The sequence below is a fragment of the Canis aureus genome, chromosome 13 (genome assembly GCF_053574225.1).
Source record: "Canis aureus isolate CA01 chromosome 13, VMU_Caureus_v.1.0, whole genome shotgun sequence".
NCBI classification, from domain to species: domain Eukaryota; kingdom Metazoa; phylum Chordata; class Mammalia; order Carnivora; family Canidae; genus Canis; species Canis aureus.
In genome coordinates this window covers 24,371,376-24,393,013 of record NC_135623.1, presented here as the reverse complement: position 1 = coordinate 24,393,013, position 21,638 = coordinate 24,371,376, and the positions used below count along the sequence as shown (strand labels likewise).

At 58.8% G+C, this 21,638-nt stretch overlaps 3 protein-coding genes and 1 long non-coding RNA gene across 5 annotated transcripts; 2 read left to right on the top strand and 2 right to left on the bottom strand.

Annotated features, from left to right (window-relative positions):
• The first annotated feature begins 391 nt into the window (after positions 1-391).
• On the top strand, positions 392-4,152 carry PIP4P1 (phosphatidylinositol-4,5-bisphosphate 4-phosphatase 1). 2 transcript variants are annotated; one of them, XM_077845439.1, is made up of 7 exons: positions 392-619; positions 982-1,172; positions 1,527-1,633; positions 2,057-2,162; positions 2,369-2,421; positions 2,532-2,622; positions 3,304-4,152. In XM_077845439.1, the coding sequence occupies exons 1-7, from the start codon at positions 478-480 to the stop codon at positions 3,445-3,447; spliced, it is 834 nt and encodes a 277-aa protein (XP_077701565.1). In that variant the 5' UTR covers positions 392-477; the 3' UTR covers positions 3,448-4,152. The 2 variants fall into 2 exon arrangements, with proteins under 2 accessions (XP_077701565.1, XP_077701564.1); XM_077845438.1 differs by having other exon boundaries at positions 393-640.
• An 81-nt stretch (positions 4,153-4,233) lies between these two features.
• Positions 4,234-6,988, bottom strand: APEX1 (apurinic/apyrimidinic endodeoxyribonuclease 1). The gene is made up of 5 exons (XM_077845437.1): positions 6,834-6,988; positions 6,468-6,593; positions 6,091-6,278; positions 5,168-5,360; positions 4,234-5,031 (listed from the first exon to the last, which is right to left on the bottom strand). Exons 2-5 carry the CDS (start codon positions 6,523-6,525, stop codon positions 4,514-4,516), a joined length of 957 nt encoding a protein of 318 aa, XP_077701563.1. The 5' UTR covers positions 6,526-6,593; positions 6,834-6,988; the 3' UTR covers positions 4,234-4,513.
• A 227-nt stretch (positions 6,989-7,215) lies between these two features.
• Positions 7,216-13,229, top strand: OSGEP (O-sialoglycoprotein endopeptidase). Its single transcript, XM_077845436.1, has 11 exons — positions 7,216-7,386; positions 9,156-9,275; positions 9,453-9,628; positions 11,198-11,293; positions 11,429-11,478; positions 11,596-11,674; positions 12,189-12,254; positions 12,343-12,433; positions 12,647-12,722; positions 12,822-12,920; positions 13,056-13,229. Exons 1-11 carry the CDS (start codon positions 7,272-7,274, stop codon positions 13,093-13,095), a joined length of 1,008 nt encoding a protein of 335 aa, XP_077701562.1. The 5' UTR covers positions 7,216-7,271; the 3' UTR covers positions 13,096-13,229.
• On the bottom strand, positions 7,896-20,867 carry LOC144282158 (uncharacterized). Its single transcript, XR_013350492.1, has 3 exons — positions 19,734-20,867; positions 19,128-19,202; positions 7,896-8,476 (listed from the first exon to the last, which is right to left on the bottom strand). It is a non-coding gene; the product is annotated as an uncharacterized LOC144282158 (long non-coding RNA).
• Between the last annotated feature and the right edge of the window lie 771 nt (positions 20,868-21,638).

Sequence of the window (21,638 nt, the reverse complement as noted above, 5' to 3'; positions counted from 1 at the left end):
GGGGCCCCGCAGCCGTGCCTCCGGCCCAATGAAGAGCCGGGCAGAGCGCCCCCGCGCGGGAGCGTAACTGCGGACGCGCGGTGTCCTGAGCACGTGACCCGCGCCCGCCGCGGCCCGGCCCCGCCCCCTGGGCTGGCGGTAGCGCGATGGCCACGCTGCCAATGGCTCGCAGCGTCTCTCGTCACGTGCGGGCGTTGCGGGCCCCGCGGCCTCCGGGAGGTCATGTGACGGCTGACGTCAGCGCGACGCGCCCCAATGGAGAAGCAGAGCCGCCTCGGCCGGACGCAGCATGGATTCGTCGCCGCGAATTACGGCGCGGCCGGGGTGGGGCCGGCTCGTCACGTGCCTGCGGGGCGGCCTCGGGCGGGGTAGGCCGCTGGTCGCGGGGCGAGCGGGCGCGCAGGCGCCCTGGGGACCCGGTAGCGGCGGCGGCGGCAGCGGCCGGACCCGGATCCTGGGCCGGAGGCGGCGGCGGCCATGGCGGCAGACGGAGAGCGATCCCCGCTGCTCTCCGAGCCCGTCGACGGGGGCGCCGGCGGCAACGGGCTCGTCGGGCCGGGCGGGAGTGGGGCCGGGCCCGGGGGCGGCCTGACGCCCTCCGCGCCGCCGTACGGAGCCGGTAAACATGCCCCGCCCCAGGGTAAGCCGGGGTGGGCCCGGGGCGTCCCCGGGGGCCGCCGGGAGCGGGAGGGGCGGGGCGGAGCGGGGGCGGGGCCTCGGCGCCGGGGGCGGGGCCCGGCACCAGGTGCGGTAGGGGGCACCTGCACCGGGCGGGGGCGGGGCGGGACCCCAGCGCCAGGTGCGGGGGCGGGGCGGGGGGGGGCACCTGCGCCGGGGGCGGGGCGGGACCCCAGCGCCAGGTGCAGGCGGGGCCGGGGGCACCTGCGCCCGGTGGCGCCGCGGCCCCCGGGGGGAGGGCTTGCGAGGCCCGTCGGGGGGGGGCCTGCAGCTGGTGCCCCCCAACCCCCCTTTCCTGTGCAGCGTTCCCCCCGTTCCCCGAGGGACACCCGGCCGTGCTCCCCGGCGAGGACCCGCCCCCCTACTCGCCCCTGACCAGCCCGGACAGCGGGAGTGCCCCGATGATCACCTGCCGTGTCTGCCAGTCTCTCATCAACGTGGAAGGCAAGATGCATCAGCATGTAGTCAAATGTGGCGTCTGCAATGAAGCCACTGTGAGTTACGCGCATCTGCGAATCGGGCCCCGTTTCCTAGATCCTCTTTCTGGTCCTCGACTCTAGAGCCCGGCCGCCGGGCCTCAGCCGAGGGCTGGCCATGAAACCCGAGTTTCAGTTTCAGGAGTCTCCTCACCGTCCCCCGGACGCCGCCCGCCAAAGCCAGTTCAGCATCCCGCACCTTGACCCCCATCCCGGATGCTCAGCCCGGTCTCACGCGCTCGGCTTTTCTCCGTTATTCTGTCCTAGCTGAGACCTCGTCTCTCTGATCTCTCCTCGGAAGGTTTTTTTTTGGAGGAAGTGGAAGGGTTTGGAATTCGAGGTTTGCTTACCGATGTCCTCCTTGTTGTCTAGCCAATTAAGAATGCACCTCCAGGGAAAAAATACGTCCGATGCCCGTGTAACTGTCTCCTTATCTGCAAAGTGACTTCCCAGCGGATTGCCTGCCCTCGGCCCTACTGGTAAGAGGCGTATGGTGGGGTGGGGAGGGAAGGGCATCAGTGGGGAAAAATTGGAAAGCCTTAGGATGATTGTTTGCAGAGAACACAAAGGTAAGAGAGCCTGGTATTTATCCAGGAGGAGGAAAAGCTGCAGACTAGTGTGGTCTTAGGATGTAGCCACATTTGTCTTCTGTCACTGGGATGAAATGGTGTCCTTTAGGGAAATAGAGAGTCTAGGGGACTAGGTGAATTATCGGGGGATAAAAGGGAAATTAGAGATCTGAAGTTTAAGCAGTGCTGTTTATCTAGATTCCCTGGGGGTAGGGTTGGGGGGAGGTGGGGTATGTTACGTGTACAGAGTAGAGGGAGTGGAGGGTTCGAGGACGGGTAATAGATCCTTAGGATTAAATGTTACTTACACGTCGTCCATTTTTTTCTTTACAGCAAAAGAATCATCAACCTGGGGCCTGTGCATCCAGGACCTCTGAGTCCAGAACCACAACCTGTGGGTGTCAGGGTCATCTGTGGACACTGCAAGAATACTTTCCTGGTGAGGAGGAGTATTGGGAAGCCTTGGACAGAGAGGGAGAAACAGAAGTAATGGTGAACGTATTTCTGAGTTATAATAATGAGTCCTTAGGAGGTCTGCTCTGATTTCTCTTCTGTTCCCATTTCCTGCCCTCCCCTGCCACAGGGCCTTCACTGGACGTGACGCTGCTTCTATTAATTGGCTTCCCCTTTTTTTGTTCTCCGTAGTGGACAGAGTTCACAGACCGAACCTTGGCCCGTTGCCCTCACTGCAGGAAAGTGTAAGTGATTGGAGAGTGACATTGTTGAACTAGCTGCTGTGTAACACGGGAACAGGTACAGGACAACCTGCAGGGCCGTGGCAAGCGTCCATTTGTTTGCCTCCCCACAGGTCATCTATTGGGCGCAGATATCCACGAAAGAGATGTATCTGCTGTTTCTTGCTTGGCTTACTCTTGGCCGTCACTGCCACTGGCCTTGCTGTGAGTAACCTTGACCCAACCCGTTTCATTCTTCAGTCTCCTCTCTGTAGCGTAAGATATGGGAAACAGCTACCCTAAAAAAAGTGAAAGAAACGGATTTTGGTGGTTTTGTCTTGTTTTAACGTGTAGGTGAGCTGAAATTGGCAGGTAACTGATAAACTTGATTATTGCTATAGGAGTAAAAGCCAGGGACGCCTGGGTGGCTCAGCAGTTGAGCATCTGCCTTTGGCCCAGTGTGTGATCCTGGAGTTCCGGGATCGAGTCCCACATCAGGCTCCCTGCATGGAGCCTGTTTCTCCCTCTGCCTATGTCTCTGCCTCTCTCTTTGTGTCTCTCATGAATAAATAAATATTTTTTAAAAAAGGAGTAAAAGCCAGCCGTCGTCTTTGTGCAGAAGATAGGGCAGTAGAGACGTGGGTTAAAAGTTGCTCACTTGTCAGACGCTAAGAGGAACTGATAGGTGTCTGGGATTGTATCCGGGACTTAATGTAAGTCCCTGGGTGTCTGGGACTTAATGTATCTTTGTAGAGGAGGGAGCAACAACTGGGTCTTTAAGGAGGTCCCTCGAAGGTGGATACACATGGATAGGGAACCAGGGATTGAAGTTTCTATCCTCTTACCAGTGTTTCTAGAAAGTGGTGAGAAAGCAACAGTAATTCCATCTCCCTCCTCCTTCCTCAGTTTGGCACGTGGAAGCACGCACGGCGATATGGAGGCATCTACGCGTCCTGGGCGTTCGTCATCCTGTTGGCTGTGCTGTGTTTGGGCCGGGCCCTTTACTGGGCCTGTATGAAGGTCAGCCACCCTGTCCAGAACTTCTCCTGAGCTCCACGATGACCCACAGACTGTGCCTGGCCCCTCCCTGGTGGGGACAGTGACACTACAAAGGGAACCATGGTCAAAGGCTCCCTCGGCCTCTATGAGGGGAGCCAAGCAGCTGCCTTCCTTTTCCCTGGGGAGAGGTAGGAAGGAACCAGGCCCTCACCTAGGTTTGGAGGGGTGGAGAAGACCACTGCTGGCCATCTGCTTTCCTCCAAGGGCTGCTGTGTTTAGGGTGTAGCAGGCAGGACGTTGCCCCTAAACCTGGGTCCTAAAAGAGGGTCCTAGCCTTGTCCTTCCTAATATGCTCCCTGAGAGCCATTCCTGTCCCTTAAACATTCCAGGGCAGGGTGGGGGTGGGTAGCCCTGGGGGTTCCCTCCCTCTTGTGCACCATTAGGACCTTGCTGCTGCTATTGCACTTCACCAGGGGCTGGCTCTGGCCTCAGTACCCTCAGTCTCCTCTCCCCCCATTCCGGTGTCCTAGGGGGGTGGGGTCAGCCGCTGCTCTGTACAGAACTACAGGAACTGATGTGTATATAATTATTTAAAGTGGGATACGTTCCCCTAGTCCTGTAATTTCCCTTAATTCCTCCTTCCAACCTTACTCCCTAGTTGCGGTGTTGAACTGGGCTGGGTAGGGTTGCTCTGTCTTGGGGGAGGCTAGGGAGTCATCCTGTGCTTGTAAATAAAGAAGGTCGTGACTATCCTTCTCCAGTTGTTTATCTTTATATGTGAAAAGACGAAGGCAGTTTGTAGCCCCACCAAGGGGTCAAATACAAAGAACGCGAGGCTGAAACTATGGCTCTTTATTTTCATGTGGACAGTTCAAAAGAAGTCATCAGTAGTAGCTTTTGCTTAACGTAAAACATAAAAAAAGGCAAAAAATTGGGGGAGGGGGTTAAAAGAAAGCATCACTAGGAGCCTGGTTGAAGGATTTGTGTTTTTAGAAGGGAAATACAGTGCAGATATGTCTAGAGAGCAGTTTTTAAAGAAGTTTGTGGAGGTTAAGTTTTAAAGCTAGCTTGGGGAGGGGGGACTTATTTCCCAGGCTTCCAGTCATTTGGGAGCATGTCACAGCGCTAGGTATAAGGTGATAGGACAGTGGTCACTGCCCAGGGCCTTGGAACGGATCTTGCTGTCACACAATGCAGGTAAGAGAGAGTGAGACAACAAGAAGTAGTCAAGGCGCCAACCAACATTTTTGGATCGCGCATTCATCATGTAGGTCCAAAAGGTATATGCGTAGGCCGTGTTGGGGTAGAGGTGCCGGAAACTGTCAGCCAGCGGCACAGCCTGCAGCAATTCCCCAAAGCCTTGGCGTTCTTGGGGAGTGAAGCCGGCATTCTTCTTGTTTCCCTTGGGGTTACGCAGGTCGATTTCTTCGTGAGCCACGTTGAGGTCCCCACATAGCACGAGGGGCTTGCGGGAAGCCAAGCCCTTCAGAAACTTGCGGAAGGCTTCGTCCCAGCGCTGCCGGTACTCCAAGCGCACCAGACCTCGGCCTGCGTTAGGCACATAGGCGGTCACCAGCACGAACGTGTCGAACTCAGCCACAATCACTCGGCCTTCCTGATCGTGCTCCTCCTCACCTGCACGAGGGAGGAAACAATCAGCATTGAGAAGTTAGAGAAAAGGGAAAGCCAAGGAATCCGGATCAGGGGCCAGAGTGGGGTACTGGCGGTTGGTCTGGAAGAGCTCAGGGACTAGGCATCCGCCGGGTCTCACCGATGCCATAGGAGACTTTGAGCGGGCACTGGCGGGACAGCAGGCCCACACCGCTGTACCCCTCCTTGTCTGACGGAGCCGACCAGTACTGGTGGGGCAGTCCAGGTAGCTCCTGAAGTTCAGCGGGTAGTTTGTTCTCTGAACATTTGGTCTCCTGGAGGCAGAGGATATCTGGCGCCTCTTCCTTTACCCACTGTAAGCAAGATGAGTAGCAGTAAAACTATCAGTTGAGACGTTTACTGAGGACCCAGTGCCAAGTCCTAGAGCCACCAAGTCCCTACGCTTAAATGGGAAGACTAGCAAGCCGGGGCACCTGGGTGCTCAGCATCTGCCGTCAGCTCAGCTCAGGTGCCACGGTCCCGGGAGGGGCCCCATGTTGTCCGTCCCCTTCTACGCCCCCCACCCCTGCTTGTACGCAATCTCTCAAGTTTTTTTTTTTTTTTTTTTTAAGTCTAGTAAGCATGATATTTAAGCGTCAAATTCGGTAACTGACAACTAATGGAGAGAGATAAAGGGCGCGGTTACAGGCAACACCGAGGAGCCTGTTTCATAGTGGATGGCCACCTAAGCTGTGTAAGCAGTACTTTTAAAATCTTAAGTGAACTAAAGGCGGAGCTCCAACCCCTGACGCCCAGCCTACGCAGCCCGGCACCGCTACGCAGTAGTTAACTGGAGAAGACGCTGGAGATGGAACGCAGTCAGCCCAGGGAGCAGGTCCTGCAACCTGCCGGGAGGCGGAGCCATGGCGCGCGACACCCGGCCCCTGGGACAGTCCCAACTCGGCTACGCCGCGCCTTTCAACGCTCCCACAACAAGCAAATTGCAGGCAGCAGGCGAGACCCGCCGCTGGGGCCGAAAGGGGGCGCGGTCGCGAGGCCCGACAGCGCAGAGCGCGGACGTCCTCCTCCGCGAGTCCAACTCACGTCGAGACCCTTCTTCTTGATCCAGGCTCGAAGCCCGTCCACGTTCCAAGAGCAGATCTTGAGGGTGGCCGACTTGCCGCTGGGCGCCGTCTTCTGATCCGGGGGGTCCTCGTACAGGGCCGGCCCCTCCCCGGCTGCCTCTTTTTCGCTTTTCTTGGCTGCAGTCTTGCTCTTCTTGGCTTCCGGCTCTTAAAGATAAAGAACAGACGAGGAACGGGCGCTGTGCGAGGCCCCGCCGAGGGGCTGGATGCCCCGACCCCGCCGGGCCCCGTCGAGACGCTGCGGGGCTGCGGCCTCTACACCCGCTGCGCCAACCTCCGTCCGCCGAGGGGCCCGACGGCCCGCCGCCTGCACGGCCGGGGCCCCGGGGCTCTTACCCGGCCCGGGCTGCTCGCCGTCCTCCGCCGCGGCTGCCTTCTTCCCCCGCTTCGGCATCACTGAGCTCCACGGCCTCCTGAGCGCGTCCCGCGCCGCCCACCGGAGCAGGGTCTGCACCGCGTGACCTGCAAGCGAAACGGCGTCGTGCACCGGGTGAGCGCGAGGGCGAGGCCGGCCCCCCCCGCCGGCCCGCTCCCGGCGCCCTTTCACGTCCCCCGCGCCGCAGGCCGCGGAGCCCCGAGCCCCCGACCCCGAGCATCCCAAGCATCCCGGGCCCCCGGGGCCGTCCGCGCGAGCGCTGCCTTCCGGCCGATCGAGGCCCGGACCTAGGGCCCGGGCGCCCCCGTGGCCACCCCGCGGCTGACCTGCTCGGGCCGCGGCCCGGTGCTCCTCTCCCGACACAAAGACTGGGGCGCGCTCGGCCCCCACGTGGGCGACCCGGGCTGTCACGTGAGCCGGGCCGGCCCGCCTCGGGCGGGGACTGTGCGTGATTGGGCCGTCGGGGACACGTGACGCCGAGGCCCCGCCCCCGCCGAGGCCCCCACCTTCCACCCGGGGCTGTTCACTGATGTGCCAGACGCGCGCTTCCGGCCGCCGCGGGGAAGCAGAAGGGAGCGGAGGAAGCCCGCGGGGAGGGGGGAGGGGGAGAGGGGGGGAGGGGAGGGGCGGGCCCCGGCGGGAAGCGGGGCGGGGCCACACTGGGAGGAGCGGGCGCGCTCCGGGCCCGGCAGCTGGGAGGGCGGGTCCCTAGGGGCCCTCGGCTTCCGGCCGCGTGCGCCCCGGGGCTCCAAGCAGGCGCGGCCATGCCGGCGGTGCTGGGCCTGGAGGGCAGCGCCAACAAGGTCGGCGTGGGGGTGGTGCGCGACGGCGCGGTGCTGGCGAACCCGCGGCGGACCTACGTCACGCCCCCGGGCACAGGTGCGCGCGGGACCCGCGGCCGGGCCGGGCGGGGAGGTGGGCGCCGCTGCACGGTCGCCGCGGGAGCCACACCGGGCGGGGCGGGGCGGGGGGCGGGGCGACGGGCGGAGTGGTGGGCGGGGCAACGGGCGAGGGCGGGGCGACGGGCAGAGTGATGGGCAGGGCGGGCGATGGGCAGACAGGGCGATGGGCAGGCAGGGTGATAGGCAGGGCGATGGGCAGGCGGGGTGATAGGCAGGGCGATGGGCAGGGCGGGCGATGGCCAGGGCGATGGGCAGGTGGGGTGATGAGCAGGAGGATGGGCAGGGCGGGCGATGGGCAGGGCGGGAGATGGCCAGGGCGATGGGCAAGCAGAGTGATGGGCAGGGTGATGGGCAGGGCGGGCGATGGGCAGGGTGATGAGCGGGCAGGGTGATGGGCAGGGCAGGGCGGGCGACGGGCAGGGCGGGCGATGGCCAGGGCGATGGGCAGGCAGGGTAATGTGCAGGGCCACGGGCAGGCAGCTCCCCCCAGGTGGCCGGGAGGGTTAGGAGCAAGGGCATTCGCGGTCATCAGTACGTGTCTTGGACTCGTGGTTCCTGCTTTTAAGATGCAGATGGCAACGCCTCATTGTTGGGTCTCGAGAGCAGACGGGAGCACTGAACATAGCACGACTTTTAACCAACATTGTTCCTAAATTTCCATGTTGTCCTTCGCTCTCCCTTAAACTCCGGCACCTATGGGAAAAGACGAGTTTAGTGCATGTACCTGGAAAGCCTCTCTGAAGCGCCCTGTTACGGTGGGGGGCTCGCTAGGAAACAGGACTTTGTTCTGCGTTCACTCTTCCAGGTAGTTTTGGCCCCGGGAGCACGGAATTAGGGTAGCCAGCGTTTTATGATGCTTTGATTGTAATCTATCTAATGTTGCGTGAAGGACGACGATGTGGTCGCGTGGGGCCTGTAGGGCCGCAGAGAAGGTCACCTAAGGGCAGGACATAGGTAGGCACCACTGGAACGGAGTCCTGAAGGTGGTGTAGGAGTTGGGTTTGAAGAAGGGCCTTCCTGAGAGCTGGTCGGACTCGCTGGGGGCTCGAGAGCGTGCATCCGAGAACCTGGAAGACAGGATGCTTGAGGGGAGTGGAAGGGACTTTTCCCACGCTTTGTAGACGCTAAAAGCCACACAGCCCTCTGTTTTCCCGGTAAAATGGGTTTATTCAGGAGTAGTAGAGGATGGCAGTTTGGATCCGGGAAGCTGTGGCAAGACCATAGGCAAGTCCAGAGAACAAGCAGGACTGATCTTTTACAGGGAGGACGGGGTCATTGGGAGGGGCTGTGATTATAAAAAGGTCATTGACGGGGCAGCTGCCTGGCTCAGGGTCAGAAGTGTGTGACTCTTGATCTCGAGGTCGTGAGTTTGAGCCCCGTGTTGAGTTAAATAGAGATTATTTAAATAAATAAGACTTAAGAAAAAAAACCTTAAAAAGTGCATTGAGATAAACTGAGAGTATCAAGTGCAGTTGCTTTTCATTGGCTGGAAAATCTTTTCCTCTTGCTGGGGTGTGGAGTTAGAGGCTTCTTCCTGTCGGGGATGCAAGGTATTCCTCTTGCCATTGGGGTCTGCAGTTCAGAGGGAGCGGCTGGATATGAAAGCCTCCCCTCTTGGCCTCCTGACTCCATTTTAGAGACGATTTCTTTTATTTGGTGTCGCAGCTACTGAAACCCCTGCATTTGGCTTCTGCCTACCTTTGCTATAGGAAAACCCCATAATCTGTGGCCTGCGTCTATCCCTAGGGTTCCTTCCAGGGGATACTGCTAGGCATCACCGGGCGGTTATCTTGGACCTACTACAGGAGGCGCTCACAGAGGCTGGACTGACGTCCCAGGAGATCGACTGTGTTGCCTACACCAAAGGTACAGCTGGGAGAGCAGCTGACAGTGGAAATACACACCTGGGGCCTGGCTAGGTCCAGCCCGATGCTGCCCCCCGCTGCCCCCTCGACCCCTGCCCCACCTCTCACATCCCTCACTTTCCCGGCTCTATTTTTCCCAGCATCCTTAGGAACCTGACTCTCGTTTTTGTTCCCCTAGGCCCTGGCATGGGTGCCCCGCTGGTTTCTGTGGCTGTTGTGGCCCGTACCGTGGCCCAGTTGTGGAACAAGCCATTGCTGGGTGTCAACCACTGTATAGGCCACATTGAGATGGGTCGCCTCATCACCGGAGCCACCAGCCCGACTGTGCTATATGTCAGCGGAGGAAACACGCAGGTACTTGGAGGACTCCTTCCTGCCCCCCTCGTTTCCAGGGCACTGTGCCAGCAGCTCCCATGTCATCCCTCATCTGAACCTAAAACCTCACGTGCTGGAAAACCACAAAAAAGTTGGCGTCCTTGCAGATTGGGTGAGATGGTCACCGTGTTAGATGATTCTTAGACGTGTGGTGCTAAAGAGAACTTTCCAATTTCAAAAAAGAATAGGAAGGATTGAGGCCTTTAAACTAACAAAAGAAAAAAAAATAAAGTAACGAAAGGATTTTTATTTTTATTATTTTGGAACTTATCTTTTCTCTGTCTTAGCAGTTAAAACTAAGGGAAAAAAAAACACTAAGGGGCACCGTGATTTGTTTCTTTACGATAATTGCATGTTTTGTCTGCGTTCCTGGGGGGTAAATAAACAAGTTGTTCTCCCAAGAGTGTACAAACATAGGTAATTTCAAGAATGCTTTACAAGTAGCAGAAGGCGTTGTAGGTTTATAGTGGAAGACAGAGTGGCTCGGGGTATCTTACAGAACCTTTTGAGGTGGTGATTGGAGAATGCCAGCCTTCCTTTCCTGCAGAACACCTGATGGGGTTACTGTCAGAAAAAGTCCTCGTCCCCAGCTTACGAAAGGCTTAGAATTTCATTTTGCAAAATAGTTACTTAGGATGAAGCACTGCTTCCCATGAAAATGACGTGGGAACTTTTACAGATAGAAGGCATATAGCTGGCTGGGGCCTGAAGGATGACTCACAAAATTAGGGACTTGGCTTGTGGAAAGTAGCAGGTAAGGAAGAGGAGCGGTGATGGTTTGCTCATCCTCTGACCTCTTAAGACCTGTGTGGGTGGGAAAACGAGGGAAGACAGTTGGGGAGACGAGCAGATGACAGGCGCAGAGAGGCAGGGTTTGTTTCCTTCCCCCTCCGTGGCCAGCCTTTTAACAGCAGAATGCAGTCTACCCTGGAGTGGAGGGAGACCCTTAGCACCAGAAAGGGAAAGGGACTTCTTAGGGTCCCAAGGAAGCGCCCACTGTTGGAAGCGTACGGGTCAGTGGGCGGTAAATATTCTCTGCGGTAGAAGTCAGTCAGACGTGCAGAATGAACATAAGCTGATGACTACACAGAGCTGGGCATCCCGTGAGCGTGACCCTATATGGGGTTTTCCAGTGTTTGAACTCTGCTACTCGTCTGGTTTCCAAATGGCACTGCCTGGGTAGGATGACCTAGAAGGACTGGTTCCCTGCCCCCAGGCTCGAAAGCCCGTTAGTCTATGCTATCCAGAGGTCTTTAAAGGACATACTAGGAACCTCCAAGCTAGGAAGACGTATTCGAGATGAGAGTTGCTTCTTCCCCGGCCGAGGCTGCCTTCTGTAGGTTAGGAATCTGCTCTGGGAATCCTCAGATTCCCAGGCTTTTGAGAGGAGAGTGTGAAAAAGTCTCTCTGCAGGGTGCGGGTGAGTGCTTTTGTTCCGTCTCTTATGGAAAGCTGCTGAGGCCGTTGATTCTCTGCTATGCTCCTCCCCGAAGCCAAATACTCCTCTTTACAGATGTGAGGTTTCACGGACACCCTCATCACCCTTAGGTGATCGCATACTCAGAACGTCGCTACCGCATCTTTGGGGAAACCATCGACATCGCTGTGGGGAATTGTCTGGATCGTTTTGCTCGAGTGCTGAAGGTGAGCGACTGGGGCTGGGGAAACAGAAGGTGCGGGTGGGTTTCTGGGGAGCCGTGGAAGCGGAGGGAGAATGGAGGAAGTTAGCTTCTTAGGCTTCCTGGATATCTGACTCCATTCTCTTTTTCCCTCTGCTAGATTTCCAATGACCCAAGTCCAGGCTACAATATCGAGCAGATGGCAAAGCGGTAAGGGCCGTAAGGTGGGAGGAGGCTGGCTGTAGGGCTTCCAGGATTCCCCTAGGAGCATTAAGGAGGTTGGGTGGCTTTGAAGGCTTAGCGTCTCAAACGCTCACTCCCACGTAGAGGCAAGAAGCTGGTTGAGCTGCCCTATACCGTAAAGGGGATGGACGTCTCGTTCTCGGGGATCCTGTCTTTCATAGAGGTGAGTGTGGGGCAGGTGAGGACAGCGCTGTCCTGCTCTTCAATGAGGCATACGTTTGGTTCACCATTGTCTCTCTTGCCTAGAGTGTGGTTGTGGTCTACGCTGGATGCTGCGTAAATCCATTTAGCGAGTATTTATTAAATGTCTTCTGTGTGCCCGGCGCTGTTCTGGGCAGTAGCCTAATTCTCGTGTGCGCGTGTGTGAGACAGAGACAGAGGAGCTGGTGGGGGAGGGTAGTAATAACATAAAAAGGGTCCGGTGGTAACAAGCGTCACGGAGGAAAGCGAAGCCGAGTGAGGGGCTGGGGGGCGGTGGGGCCAGGGCGGGCTGTAACTGGAGCCCCGATGCCTGTGGCCGTCGCTCAGTGTAGTGCCGGTGAGAGGCTGGGCGTGGGGTAGATGTGCCGCTACACTGTGTTGAGGTGAGCTGTGGCCCTCCAGGTGCCCTGAGCCTTGCTGTCTGGTCATCCCCAGACCGCAGTTCCCTGTCTCACCTGTGTTTTCTTTGCTCGTAGGATGCCGCCCAGCGCATGCTGGCCACAGGCGAGTGCACGCCTGAGGATTTGTGTTTCTCTCTGCAGGTAATGGGATGGAGCGTTGGGCGTGGGGGGACTTGTATGTAGCAGAACGATGCTGAGACCCCGTCCTCACCTTCTCTGTGCCCCGCAGGAGACCGTGTTCGCCATGCTGGTCGAGATCACAGAGCGAGCCATGGCACATTGCGGCTCCCAGGAGGCCCTCATCGTGGGAGGTGTGGGCTGTATGTATCGTCCAACCACGCCCCTCTTTCCTACTCCTGGGCGTTAGCATCCTCCTCCCTAAATCTAAGGGTCTGGGGAAATGACAAGTTTCTGCTTCCCAGCCCTTGCCCCCTGAATGCCTGCTTCGTTTTTGTGAGTCACACGCTTGAGCTATAGCTGGACCTCGCAGAAACAGCTGAAGCCGAGCCAGCCCTAACCCTCCGTCCTTGTAGGTAATTTGAGGCTACAGGAGATGATGGAGACCATGTGCCAGGAACGTGGAGCCCGGCTTTTTGCCACAGACGAGAGGTGAAGGCCCTTCCCCTGTGTTGGTTTCTTCTTTTTTTTCTCCAATACTGTGATTTTCTACCCTTAGTTCCCAAATTCCATGTCTCGTTTCCTTCCCAGATTCTGCATTGACAACGGGGCCATGATAGCCCAGGCCGGCTGGGAGATGTTTCGAGCAGGGCACAGGACCCCCCTCAGTGACTCTGGGATCACGCAGAGGTGGATACCCTCCTGGGGGGGCAGTGGGTTATGTGGGAGGGAGGCAGAAATCAGCCGGTGGAGGGCCCAGAATCATAGGGGGATGGGGGGCTCTCAGGGCAAGGTGTCCAGCGAGCCTTCTGTGCTGCTTCACAGGTACCGGACAGATGAAGTGGAAGTGACCTGGAGGGACTAACAGGGAGCAGATAGTAGCCTCTGGGAGCCTGTGGAAGCTGGGCCTGCTCTCCGTCCCAGCCTGGGCGCTCCTGGCCCCCATCATCTGAACCTCAAGTTGACTCCGCAATAAAATATTTCTGGTTTTGTATGTTAGTAATTGGCTCGTGTGAACGAGGAGTGATCTGGAGTGGGCACCGGCTAAACTCTTGTTGATGGGCCGTGTGGACAGGGAGGAAGGAGGGCCAGAGCAGGGCCGCGGCTGCGTGCACAGGGGTGCGGCTGGGGAGCTCAGGGGGGAGGGCCAGAGCAGGGCCACGGCTGGGGAACTCAGGGAGGAGGGCCAGAGCAGGGGTACAGCTCAGGAGCTCAGTGGGGAGGGCCAGAGCAGGGGTGCAGCTGGGGAGCTCAGGTAGGAGGGCCAGAGCAGGGGTACGGCTCGGGAGATCGGCCTGAGGCTCTGTCCTCTGAGAGTCTTAACCGTGGTGCCCTAACCGGCGGCCAGGTGTGCCCTGCTCTGGGCTGCCCGCTTGTGTTGCTCACGGCGCTGCGCTCCCGCGGGGAGCCTGAGCCAGCTCGCACGCTACTGGCTTGTGCCTCCAGCAGGACTGTGCTCCCAGCACCCACGTGCAGGCCTGCGGGGTCCCCTGAGCCCCTGGCTGCCGGCTCACGGGTCCTCCTGCCCTTTACCTCGCCTGTCCGTCACAAGTCCCCAGTGACCGCGTCCCCTCCTAGCGCTGTGCTCCAGTGACCCTTCCTCTCCACCCCTTCTTCCTCCTGGAATCCTGTGCAACCTTGAGCTACGAGCTGGTGATCAGTAAAGTCATCTTCTCCATGTCTTATCTTTTTCTTTTTCAAATGTATTTAAGATTTTATTTATTTGACAGGTAGAGACCGACAGGGCGAGTGGCAGAGGGAGAGGCAGGCTCCCCACCGGGCTGGGAGACCCCTGGGATCACAACGCAGGGACGGAGTGAAGGCACACGGCCGCTGGACCGCCTGAGCCCCTGGCCCGCCCCGCTGCGAGCCTGGGCCCCAGGACTGTGCTGCTCCCACGGCCTCTGTTGGGGCTGCTGTCTCGCTCCCGCCCCCGCCGTACCGCTGGCCCTGGGGGGTGGCCGTCCTCGCTCCCCACCCCCAGCTGAGTTCAGTTGGGGCCCACGCCTCCCGACCACACAGCTTAGGGACCCGGGTCCTAAGGGTCTCTGAGGTCAAGGGCCACCACCCCCACCCGTCAGGTCTCCATCCTAGGACCCGCGGGGGTCCCTGTCCTCTGCGCTCTCGGCTCGTGCCCCTCCCGGAACCTTGGCCTGCACCCCGATGGCGCTCGTTCCCTCGGTCCTGGTCTAGACCACGGCTCCTCTGTATCCCCATGTCCGACGTCCGCTGTCTTTCCAGCTCTCCCCTTACTGCGCTGGATCCAGCAGCCTCGTCTCTTGGTCGGGCCCTCCAGTCTGTGGGCCTCCCCTCTGCTGGCCTCATTGCCTGCGTGTCTTCATTTGCCTCCAGCTGAATCCCAGTCCTGAGCCGCTGCCCCCTGCTCTGGTCCTGCTCCGAGTCTCCCCGGGCTCAATTCCTGGGGCCGCGCAGCTGGAGGGGCTACGCGCCAGGCCCTGCCTCGTGCTTAAATCCATCATCCTCAGCTGGTCCCTAGCCCTCTCACTCTCCCTCTTCTCGATACTTGTTTTATACCTTCTGGCCCCTCAAATCTCCTGTATCTGCCCCGATCCTCACGCTTCCTTCAGCTCCTATTTTGATGGGAAGATAGAAGCAGCCAGAGCACTGACGGGCCCTCCCCGCGACATCTAACCACCTTCCAGTACTCGCTGGCCTCGGCTGCCCATTAGCAGCATCCTGGTACTACCTCCGGCTACCCGCTCAGCTGGGCTCCATCTGGCTCCACAGAGGATGGCTGTTGTCACATCTGGGAGGCGGGCGGGGCTGCTGGGAGGGGCTGGGGAGGCCCCAAAGGGCCCTGCAGGGTAGAGAATAGCTCCCCCGCACAGAATTCCCTAGGCCCAGAGGGCAGTGGTGTCAAGGTTGAGACCGCTATCAACACTCCATCCTGGGCGCCTGGGTGGCTAAGCAGCCAAGCGTCAGCCTTCCGCTCAGGTCCTGATTCCAGGGTCCCAGAATCGAGTCCCGTGTTGGGCCCCCTGCCCTGCAGGGATCCTGCCTCTCTCTCTCTCTCTCATGAATAAATAAATAAAAATCTTAAAAAAAAAAAAAAAAAAACCTGTCCATGCTCCCGTCCAACAACTTCTATGGTCAATCCCATCCCTCCAGCCCTTCAGGACACCTCTCAACAGTTTTCTCTCCTTTTCTGCAGTCAACATTTCCCTTTCTTTCCTAGATCTTCCTCTCAGCACATGGATACACCATCATCGTCCTCATCTTACAGACGTGGGCTCCTCATGGCTCCATTTCCCCTTTCAGTGGCTTCCTGTTTTTCCGCTCCACTTTATAACAAGACATTTTAGACATTTTCAAACTGTCCTTTCCAATTCTCTGCCCCGGCTCCCTGTTAAGGCCGCTCTCCAAACCATCCCCAGGGGCTTGACACAGCCGCCCCACGGCGCTCCCCGCGCACCCCACATAGCCAGTCCACGGCGTCTCACGCTCCCTCCTGAGACGTTTTCTTTACCTGGCTCTAGGCCATGCTCTCTGTTTCGCCTCTTACTTTACCGACCGCTCTTTCTTCATCTGGTTTGCTGTTTTCTCCTCATTTCCCCAAACTAGGGTTTGGTCCTTGGACCACTCCTCTATTTACACACATACCTGCAGTGATTTTATCCACTTTCATACATTAAAACCATTTCTAAATAATAAATAAATAAGTAAATAAATAGATAAAAATAAAAACCATTTCAAGGTGGATGACTCCCAATTTTTTAGCTCTAACCTAGACTTCTGCTCTGAACATCTAGCTGTTGATGGGTATCTCAACCTGGGTGCCTAACAGACGTCTCAAACTTAACACACACAAAACAACCTTGTTTCTCCCCTTCCTCCAGCGGTAGACCTCCCTATGTCAGTGAATGACAACCCCGTCCCAGTTGCTCGCATCAAAAGCGCCCTGGTGTCTCGGACACCTCTTCTCCTCTCCGCCAGGTCATCAAGTCGCATGGACCTTGTCTTTACATATATCCCGGATCCCGTTTCTTCTTTCTTGCAGTGCTGCCCCCTGGACGTAGCCGGGAGCCTCCCCGGGGTTAAGGCAGGAGCTGCTGTGTCCCCTCCTACGAGCCTCCACTCAGAGGCAGCTCCCAGCACAGCAGCCGAGGGAACCACGTTCCCAGAGAAGCCAGACGCTGTCACCCTGTTGCTCAAGACCCTCCGTGTCTTCCTGTTCCGAGTGAAAGCGAGAGCGGGAGGCCTGACCCTCCCCGCCCGCCCCACTTACTGCTTCGATCTCACTGCCTGTCCCTCACCTTGTCGGCTCCGCTCCAGCAGCAGTGGCCTGTTTCTCCCCAATCGCTGACTGTGCACTGACCCCTCCAGGTCCTCACACTGGGTGCTCCTGCCTGCGAGGCTGGTCCGTCAGCTGGAGCTTGCTCAGCCTCGTAATCTTTAAGTCTTTGTTCAACGTGTTTTCTTTTTTCGGGGAGGCTTTCCTGACAAACCTACTTAGAATTGCACTCTTCCAGCACTTTCTAGCCCCCTTCCTGGTTTTATTTCTCTTCGTAGCACTTACCACTGTGTAATCCCGTAGTTCTGTGCTCATGGTTTGACTCCTTCCTTTAGAATACAAACTCCATGAGGTCAAGGGATTGTCATCATGTTCTATTCATTGCCGTATAACCTCCCTAAATTCTCCCGCTTAGAATAGGGTGGACACTCGGCATTTGCTGAATGAATAAATAAATCGATGCAGGGGTAAACCAAAGAGACAACCAAAGGCTATAAAGTAAGACTTGGGTCAAAAGATAAAAAGAATTGGGATTTTTAAAAAAGATTAATGTATTTATTTATGATATATATAGAGAGAGACAGAGACACAGGAGGAAGGAGAAGCAGGCTCCATGCAGGGAGCCCGATGCGGGACTCGATCCCGGGTCTCCAGGATCGTGCCCTGGGCCAAAGGCAGGCGCCAAACCTCTGAGCCACCCAGGGATCCCCTAAAAGAATTGGGATTATGTGCACTTGGGAAAAGAGGAGCTTTCTGGTGACTAAGTAGAAAGTGCTGATTAACACTTTTTTTCAGTGACGAAGGATAGACCCATAAATAGGTTGAAGATTCATTAAGACCTGGATGTTTACAATCAGAAATTTTGGGATGAGGGATCCCTGGGTGGCGCAGCGGTTTGGCGCAGGTATTTGTAAGTTTTTTTTTTTTAAGATTTTATTTATTTATTCATGAGAGACACAGAGAGAGAGAGGCAGAGACATAGGCAGAGGGAGAAGCAGGTTCCATGCAGGGAGCCCGATGTGGGACTCGATCCCAGGACCCCAGGATCATGCCCTGGGCCGAAGGCAGCCGCTCAACCACTGAGCCACCCGGGCTGCCCTATTTGTAAGTTTTTACTCATATTGTGGGATGGAATGGATCTTGGAGGGAGAACCTTCTTTAGCACCATAGACCCAGCTGGTACCTTAGTGGGACACTAACTTCTTTAGGCAGCTTTGGGCTCTTGGTGGAGGCTTCTCAAGATAGCCTCACCGTTTGTAAAACCAAAAGACTAAAATCATGGCTCCTTGGTTCCTAAATCGTGGCCCTCTCCTCGGTCGGTCTCTCCCGAGTGTCTTATTGGCGGCGCAGGGTCAGTATGTCCTGCTGACATGCACGAACGATGGTGGCGGGGGATTGAGGCCCCGGACAGCGTCCAGCAGCGTCTTGTCCAGGGCCCCGGGGCTGGCTGGCTGCAGGCCCGGAGGCGGGCTCCTGTTACAGAGGGCACTGTGGGGCAGGGAGCCTGCTCCTCGGCCTCGCCCGGGGCTAGCTCTGCCCCTGGGATCTCTGCTCTGTGGCTTGGGATTTCCCCAGACGCAGGAGGGTGGCATCCCGGGGCTATTGCCATAGGACTTGATGAAGGTACGTGCCGCTCGAACACACGGGTAGGGAGAATGAGCGGAGGATGGGTGGGCGCCACGGTCATTCCTACTGGGACAATCTCCCCTCCTGCTGGCTCCTTCCCACGCCCTGCATTTGACCCCCTGTGAGCCACCCCGGGCTGCCCAGTTCTGGACTTTTTTGGGGCGTCAGCCTCCCGCTGTGGGATGGCAAACAGGAGGCAGATGGGAGAGAGAGAGACCCTCCCCAAGCTTTGCCTTGTGTTGAGGCAGACTTTGAATTTTGCTACGGGAGCTTGGACTCTTCAACCCCAGGCAACCCCAGGCATCACCTCTCTAAAGTGCCATCTAGCTCCTGGCTGCTGACACGGAGGCCTCCCGTACTCCTCCGCCTCCAGAAACCTTGCTCGTAGGATGGCCCTAGACTCCCCCTACATCTTCTCCTTTTTCCACCAAGGCTCTTGGTGAGATACCAACTACTGGGAAGACTTGGGGGGTTGAACCAAAGCAGGAAAAAGGGCAGAGGACAGAATGGCACTGAGACATCAGGGCCGGGGGCAGACCCCACACTCCTGGCCCACGGAGAAGGGCGGTCAGAGGCAGAAATCAATGCGTCGCAGAAGCGCTGCATCCCGTCATATTTTCAACTAGCTTTCCTTGAAGTCGTGGACATATTAAATTCTCTCCTGTCTTTGAAGGTTTTACTCCACCCACGTGAATCCCCTTAAGTCACTACTGGTTTTTGAGCAATGGGCTGGGTAAGGTTTGCCTCTTCTCCTTTCACCACCTGTACGTCAGCCCTCAGAGGCAGAAGCCAGGGCTCCGAGTCATTCTCACAGAAGGGCTGGAATGGGGCCCCCGGCCACCTCAGCCGTTGAGCGTCTGCCTTCGGGTCGGGTGTGACCCCGGGGTCCCAGGATCAAGTCCCGCGTTGGGCTCCCCGCAGGGAGCCTTCGTCTCCCTCTACCTGGGTCCCTGCCTCTCTCTGCGTCTCTCAGGAAATAAATAACAATAATAACAAAAGGCTGGAGCGGAGGGCCTTACCCGGTGGTGAGGACGCCCAGGTGAAGTGTGTGCACGCGATGGCTGTAGAGGGTCCTGGACACGGAAGCGGCGTTGCTAGGGGGAGAAAAGGGGGCAGGTGACGACAGCACTCCCTGCCTGGGCACGGTTCTCACCACGAGGTCCCCCGGGATCTGGTCCCCTTAGGTACCCCAGTAGCTGAGGAGGGGAGATGGAAAACATGCCAGAGACTGCCCTCTGGACACCCCACCATGGGACTGTATTTCCCAAGAAGCTGCTATATGTAAAAGAACAGAAAAAAACCCCAAAGAAGCAAGTGGCCTTGGGCTGCTGGTGGCCAAATGGGAGGATTGGGAAGATGACCTGGGCCGGGAGAGCTGTGTGTCTCTCTCACACACACACACACAGAGTGAGGGCAGGGGAGGAAGAACTCCTCCTCCTCCTCACTCCCCCCTCCCACCCTCTAAGTTCCCTTTCCCATCAGCCTCTCCCCACAGAGGAGTCTAGCCAAACGGTGTCCTTTTCCTCTGGCCTCAAACTGCAAAGTGTCCCTTCCCCTTCCAGGGGGGTGACCTCCAGATGGTGAGGATCTGGAAGAGGAAATGGCATCCCTGCCACTGGTCTCACCTGGGGCTCTGTCCCTGGAAGAGCCGGTGCGTGGAGCAGTTCCAGCAAAGCTGTTCAGTGTCGGGCTGAGTCTCCGAGAACCCGCTGTGCCAGCGAGACACACGCCTGGGTGCACACGGGCGTGCACACGGCAGCTGGGCCCTGCAGATCTGCGCACTGTCACCGCGTGTCCCCTCGGCTGCCCGGCCCTGCCTGGGGCCTTTGGGAAACGCAGGAGGACGGGGTGGATGAGCCGTGCCCCGCCCCCTCCAACCGGCTCCACTAGGCGGCTGCGCCCCTGGCCCCGCAGGGCCCACAGCAGGTGGCGGCCGGCCACCGGGACGTTCCCCGCTGATGCGATGCCTCCCGGGTTCCTAAGACGGCAGCCGACGGGGGCGGGGGGGGGGGGCGCGAGCAGAGCCGTGAGCATCTTGGGCAGCAGCGGGGCGGGAAGATCTGGGCAGCAGTGGGGCGGGAAGATCTCCGAGAGGCCACCTTGTGACGGAGCGTCGCTGCGATGACAGTGACAGGGATGTGGGTGGAGCCCCAGCTCCCGACCCAGGCGGGCAGGGAGGGGGCACCACCGGCTGCCGGGGTGGGGAGGTTCGGCGCGGCTCGCACCCAGGTCCTTAGGGAGCAGAGCGCCGGTCCCTGCAGGGCCACCTCTGCAGCCGGACCAATCCCTTTAGGGGACGGGACCCACCGCAGCAGCCCCGCCTGTCCTGCTGGGGGGGGGGGTGTCGCATCACTGCCCCTTCCCTGGTTCTTCCCCGAGAAGACATCCAGAACCGCAGTGGAAAACACCCTGATGCAGGGGCCCCGCCTCGAGGTGAGAAAGAGGAGTCATGGGGCAGAGGGAGCGCCGTCCCCTCCCGCCTCCGTGACCTTGCTCGCCGGCCCCGCAGGACTTTGGTCCTGGCGGCAGCGGAGATCACCCCATGCCACACTGTCCAGTCCTCCCCCCAGAGCCCGTGGGGTGGTGAGACGGCTGCAGACCGTGGGTTTGAGCCTCCCTTTCGCCCTTTCTCACGCGGACCCCCCTCGGGACAGTGAGGAAGCCGTAGTCCGGGTGGATGGCAGGCGGCCCGCAGCCCCGGCTCCTCCCCTCCGGCCCGGGGACCAGCCTGTGCACAGGACACCGGCGGGCGGCCAGGGCCTGGGACTGACCCCAAACCCTCCCTCCCCTCTTCTGGCCCCTGCACAGCCCAGGCTCCCCCCCCGCCCCCCCCTCCCGGGTCACTCACCCAGCCTGTCCCTCCTGTCCTGTCCCACATCCTCCTTGGCTTTGGAATTGGCCGCTCAGCAGGATGGCCCTACAGGTGGAAGGGGGGAGGAGGGCATCTGGGGACGAGGCCGGGGGGGGGGGGGGGGGGGGGGGGGGGGGGATTGAGTGTCAGAGATTGGGCACCCGGAGCCCAGTCCCCGAGCCCGCCAGCACCTGCTATAATTAGTCGGGTGGGGCCGCTGACCCGGTGAGGGGCAAGTTCTCTCTGCCACCCAGTCCAAGCTGAGAAGGTTCCACTGCGAGTCAGGGGAGCGCCGGTGTCTCGGGAGGGTGGAGATCGGTATGATGGTGGCAAGTCAGGCGGGACACGGGGCCGGCGCTGGATCTGTACATGTGCTTCCCGCATGCTTTGCTGCCCTTGGTGAATCCCAGAGTTGGGCGTAGGGCCAGGCTGTCAGGGCCTGGGGACGAGTTGGGGGGAGAGCATGGGTGCCAGGGCCTGGGTGCTGGAGCCTGGGTGCGGGGTGGGGGCTGAGCCTGGGTGCTGGGGCCTGGGGATGGGGTGGGGGCTGAGCCTGGGTGCTGGGGCCTGGGGCCAGGGATGGTGGCTGAGCCTGGGTGCCAGGGCCTGGGTGCTTTGGCCTGGGAACGGGTGTCGGGGCAGAGCCTGGGTGCTGGAGCCTGGTGCTGGGGCCTGGGGA